Source organism: Artemia sp. Qi Xiang Cuo, chromosome 6 (assembly GCF_049724085.1).
Source record: "Artemia sp. Qi Xiang Cuo chromosome 6, ASM4972408v1, whole genome shotgun sequence".
Taxonomy (NCBI): Eukaryota; Metazoa; Arthropoda; class Branchiopoda; order Anostraca; family Artemiidae; genus Artemia; species Artemia sp. Qi Xiang Cuo.
This window is the reverse complement of record NC_142799.1, coordinates 53436470-53442469: the sequence shown is the minus strand read 5'-3', so window position 1 is coordinate 53442469 and position 6000 is coordinate 53436470. Positions and strand designations below refer to the sequence as shown.

Sequence of the window (6000 nt, the reverse complement as noted above, 5' to 3'; positions counted from 1 at the left end):
ACCTCATATTACATCTTAAACATAATACGCATAGTAGCCACTGCACTTACTCTCAGACACAACCTTAGCCCTCAATTTTGAGAAAACTAACCAAATACCTTCATGCTCCTGGGCATACGACCGCATCCAAGTATATATGTAACCATAATATATATATATATATATATATATATATATATATATATATATATATATATATATATATATATATATATATATATATATATATATATATATATATATATATATATATATATATATATATATATATATATATATATATATATATATATATATATATATATATATATATATATATATATATATATATATATATATATATATATATATATATATATATATATATATATATATATATATATATATATATATATATATATATACATATATATATACATATATATATATATATATATGTGTGTGTGTGTGTGTGTGTGTGTGTGTGTGTGTGTGTGTGTGTGTGTGTGTGTGTGTGTGTGTGTGTGTGTGTGTGTGTGTGTGTGTGTGTGTGTGTGTGATATATATATATATATATATATATATATATATATATATATATAAACTAATTCATTCTAATTCCAAATTTCTTAGGCACTGAATTCAAAGCCCGAATTAGGTGAGACACGATGAGCTTTAGATCTTTATTCATACACCATTTTTTAGCCCTGTTGAAAAAGAATATATATTGGCTATATTTGATTCAACTCCACCAAAAACAAATATTATAAGCTTGAATCTAATCTATCAAAACAAATACATAAAAAAAATATGATATAAACGGGTAAGAGAATTACTTGCAAAAATTTTGGGTGTATCTCCTAGGAGACAAGACAGAGGCATAGAGGGGTAAGGAGGGATGAAACAGGGTGAGCAAGAAGACAAGGTAAGATGAGCATTTTTTAGCAAGCATGGAGGGATAACATACCTAGGAGATTGCTGGAAGTTAACCAATACTTTCTCTGCTTCTGTTCTCTGTGATGGATTGGCTGGTTCATAAGGTTGCTTGCACAGCAATTCCAACTTCTGAATGTCCTATAATATAATTAAAATAAGTAGTTTTCAAAGATTTCTTAATTTTCCAAGAAGAAAAAAAGACATGGGGATGCCTAAGGGGTTTAGCCATCTTCTTAAAGAGATAATAGCATCCACACATTTAACACACAAAGCCCGAATTTGCAAGTGACAAAGTCATATCTGTATTGTTGTTCTTTTGTATCCTTAGTCCTGCCTGGGATCAGCCTATTAGCTCCAACTTTGAGTATTTTTTTTTCAAAAGAATTTTAGCTTCTCACACATTTGATTTTGATAGAACAAATACAAAGGCTGGAAGAAAACAATTCCAGAGTTAATAAAATCAGGAAGACCTAATTAAACTATCAACCTTAAGTTTTCCGATCAGTTAAACACCATAATTGTTTAGCCTATTGTAGAATATGCAGAATATGCATGTTAAAGACATACTTGTTTGAATAGATCAGAGACTGCCAAAAAAAGACTGTTAAGAAAATATTGAACTTTATCTTTTATATATTTTCTATATTATTAATTTATCAATAAAACAACATTAAGCACAATGCGTATTGCTTGTAAAATAAGTGTGCTCTGGGCAACACAAATCACGAAACTAAATATAAGAATATAAGAGAAAAATAATTAATGAAAAGAAAAAAACATAAACATATCTGGACAGCGAACCAAGTAACAAACCGATTTTTATAGCCTGTTGTTTTACAACCCTGGACTTGATTACTTCTATATTAGTTGATCCCATAACTTCGGGTGTCAGGCTATTCCAATCTTCAGCAACCCTTTGAACAAATGCTCTTTCGATTTAATTTGCTATATTTTATATTGATGTTGCTGTGTTGAAGGATAATGACTCAAGTTGAAAAAACAATCTGACCAAACATGATCAATCACCTTAGAAACTTCATAAACCCTAATTAGATTTGTACGTCTCCTGCAAGATAGAAAGAAGGGATTTGAAGTTTGGAGACCCTCTGGAAACATGGAGGATTAGGACGATGGGGAATCATCTCGGTGGGCCACCTATGAGTTTTCTCAACTTAAGTTTCATCTGTAATATTCATTGGAAAATTAAGAGAAGATTTATACTCGAAATGAAGTTAAACAAGAGATTTTAAAGTGTAAGTAAACTACAAATATTATACGTACACTAAAAACATCTTATGAGTGACAAAAGGCAAAAATTGGCATTTTCCATAACTTCAGAAACTTTGATGTTTATCAAACTTTAAGCAAGTATAAAAAAAGATACCCAAAGCCTGGACTGTCTCCTTTGAAGATATCTCTATACCACAAACAGAATAAAAATAATTCGGTAATGAAACACACGTCCACAGTAAAGTAAGATACGTTTGGATGGATTTACAAACATAGAATTGTGATTGCACTGCTTTTGATATAATATCATTTCCCTTTATTCTTGTGCAAGAGACAGGCTTTTTCCTTAAAACGGCCTAAAATAGAGAAAAACTGGACATTCTGAAAAAATACTCAACCAGTGACACATATTTAATATTTATTTGACTTCGACAGGAAGCAACGGCTGCACCCCCCCCCCCTAATCAAAAGCAAAATTTTGTAAAAACGGCTAAGGAGTGGCAATAAATTTTACTTATTAATCGATTTTATCAGCTAAAATATAATTGAAAATCACAGTAAAACTGGTCATTTCCCTTCCCATATTTGACGCTACTTATGCAGCACAGTAGTGCAGCCTAAGTAAAGAGTGAAGGGGCTTCCACTTTTTTTTGTCTCTTTTCCCAGGCCACTTTTAATGGAAGGGCTGATTGCAGAACTTTCGAAGGGACTGGGTCGACTGGAAATCCCAAAGTTCTAGTGGCTTTTTTAATAGTTAAAATTTATTGTAAGGCAACCAGCCCCCCCCCCCTCTCTCTCTTGTCCTTTTTGCTACCCACACCCCTACTCCCAGACATCTGATCAAAATTTTTAGATAACAATTATTTTCAAAACAGTCAAAAGGTTCAACGAATATGCCTCCAGTGACGACTTGACCCCCTAGGCCCTGGGGCAAAGGCTGTAAATAATGTAAAATTTTATAATGGAAAAAGGGGGAGGGCTTGCACAATGTCTCAGGAACAGCTAAGGGTATTAAGTTGAAACTTTCAGGGAATATTGAGAGAGATGTTGTACTGAATCAAAAGACACTATGTGCATCCAGATTGTTAAAAGGACATCTCTGTAAATTCTCAGGAATGTCACTTGGCATTGTAAATTGGCAATCCTTTAAATATACGTTTTATAGTGAAAGTGGGGGGCTTGTGCAATACTTCAGAAATGGCTTAGGGCATTAAGATGAAACTTGCAGGGAATTCTGAGGGCAATGTGAATTGATGGTGATGCAAATTATGCAAGTTGCCGATTGTTTACAGATAGGTTTTATAGTGGAAAGGCGGGCAGATGTCCAAAACTTTCAGAGATCACTTTTTGGGACAAGAAAATCATAGCCTATATTTTGTTGGAATTGTGACAGAGGATGAGATTTTAGGGTCCCAGAAATGGAACAAGAACTTTTTATTGCTGATGAGTTGTATTTCATGCAAGCTCTTGCGATTGTTTGCTGTGCCAAGATTCCCAGGGTTTCCCAAGAGTACACTCTGACAATAACACACATACACAAATCCAAAACTTTAACTAAAAACTTTAAGAAATCACTTTTTGGGACAAGAAAACCATATATTTTGTTAGAAGTGCAGAGGAGGAGATTTAGGGTAAATTGAACTTTAATTTTGACTTGCGGAAAGGTAAATCGAAAGACGTTATGTGTATCCGGCTCACTTAAATGGCTGTGCTATCTTGGGAACAGCCTGGGGATTGAGTTAAAAATTACAGGTACTGTTGGGCAAAGGAAGGGGAGAGGGAGGAGCAAAGGAAATTCAAATTTAGTATTGGTAGGAGGGAGAAGGGCTAAGCCATTATAGAATCCAATCCAGACAAAAAAAACTGTATTTTCAAGGCAAGCTCCCGTAAGGCTTATAATTTATATATGGTTAAGTAGCAAGATAAATAAAAAGACACTATATGATGTCAGGCTTTCAAAATGGCATACCTGCAACATCTCAGGAACAACAAGGGTATTAAGTTGAAACTTTCACGGAATTTTTTTTTTGGGGGGGGGACATTCAATATATCATGGATTAAAGGGTAGAGCTAAATCATCCTCTCAAACGACACGCATGAGTGAGTAAATCAAAAGACACTATGTGCACCACATTTTTAAATTATTTACAACATCTTGGAAATGGCTTAAGAAATTGAGTTGAAACTCTGAGGAAGTATTGGAAAAGGAAAAAGGTAGAGCCGACTTTAAATTTAAATTTTGAGCTGAAGGTAAATCAAACAACACCATGTGTATACAGGTCAACAAAATATCATGCTCGCAATATCTTGAGAACAACTTGAGGGATGGAATTGGAAATTTCAGCCAAAATTGGAGAAAGAAAGCGGTGGGGTAGGGCAAAGGATATTCAAATTTAGCAATGATATGAAGGGAGGTAGCTTAACAATTCGTGTCTCCAATCAAGTGAAAAAGAATATTTTTGAGCCATAAGATTCTATGGAACTTGTCATTTATGCATGATTAAGTAGTAAGATAAATAAATAAAAAATTATGTATTGCCAGGTTGTCCAAATGGTGTATCTGCAATATCTTGAGAACAGCTGAGGTTATTAAGTTCAAACTTTGTAAAGGGTGCTGAAGGGGTTCGCATCCCTTCATAAATTATGATTTGAGGAAAAGGGTAGAGCTAACTCAGAAGACATTAGGTACATCCAGGTTTTCAAAATACCATATCTGCAATACCCCAGGAGCAGTAATAGGCCCTTTAGATTGGAAAATGAAAGCTCTAGTGCCTATGTTGAGATTCAAAAGTCATTGTAGGGTCACCAACTCCCCATGCCTTTTTTCGCCCTTCACAGCCCCTGGGGGGAGGGCGGCACAAAGTACCTAGGTGGTACAATGAAAAAGTAGGGCACATTTGATCCTAAATGTCAAATTATCTCGAAAATTTCAGAGGGTATTCTATTGGCAAAGAAAATTATAAATTTTGTTAGGAGGAGAGGGGAAGCCTAGAAATTGGCTAAAAACTCTTTGTTCCAGATTAGTTGTATTTCGGGCAAGTGCTTGGGATTGTTTGCTAGGCCACAATTCATGAAATTCCCCAGGAGTAGACTTTGGAAACCACACATGTACCTGAGAAAATCAAAAGACACTATGTGCATTTTTCAAATTTTACAATACCTTGATAATAGCTTAAGGGATTGAGTTGAAGCATTAAGGGGATAATGGAGAGGGATGAGTGGTCAAGAAAACTATAAATTTTGACTTTGGATGGGGTATGGAGATAAATTGAATAAAAGGCACTATATGTACACAGGTCTTCAAAACAGAATGTCTGTAACATTTTGGGAACAACTTGAGGGGTTCAAAAGGCTTTCAAATACAATTGGAGAAATGAAGGGAGAATTGTGGAGCAAGGGAAATTCAAATGTAGTGTTGGTGGGAGGGGAGAAGGCTAAACAGTTTTTGTCTCAAATCAAGTTAAAAAGAACGTTTTTGCACAATAATATTCTACAGAACTTATGATTTACACATGCTTAAATAATGAGATAAATCAAAAGAACTTATGCACTGCCATGTTGTCCAAATTGTGTATCTGTAATATCTTGGGAACAGCTTATGGTTATTGAGTTCAAATTTTTATGGGATGCTGAAGGAGTTCAGGCAAGGGGACATGGAATTATGATTTGCAGAAAAGGATAGAGCTAAATCAAAACACATTATGTGCATCTAGGTTACTAGAATACCATACCTGCAATTTCCCAGGAAGAGGGATAGGCTGTTGAGATTGTAAATTGAAACTTCTAGCAATCTTTGTAAGAGTCAAAAGAGATTTGAGGGTAGTTGACCCCCTCCCACATCTTTTTTGCTACCCT

The 6000-nt window shown here is 34.5% G+C and overlaps 1 protein-coding gene across 1 annotated transcript in view; it reads right to left on the bottom strand.

Moving 5' to 3' along the window:
• The window catches only part of Ranbp16 (Ran-binding protein 16), a 238509-nt gene that overhangs the window by 220211 nt on the left and 12298 nt on the right, over positions 1-6000 (bottom strand). Inside the window, exon 2 of the mRNA XM_089090269.1 lies at positions 947-1053. Within this exon, the coding sequence (XP_088946395.1) occupies positions 947-1053 (107 nt within the window). The remainder of the gene's footprint in view (positions 1-946; positions 1054-6000) is intronic.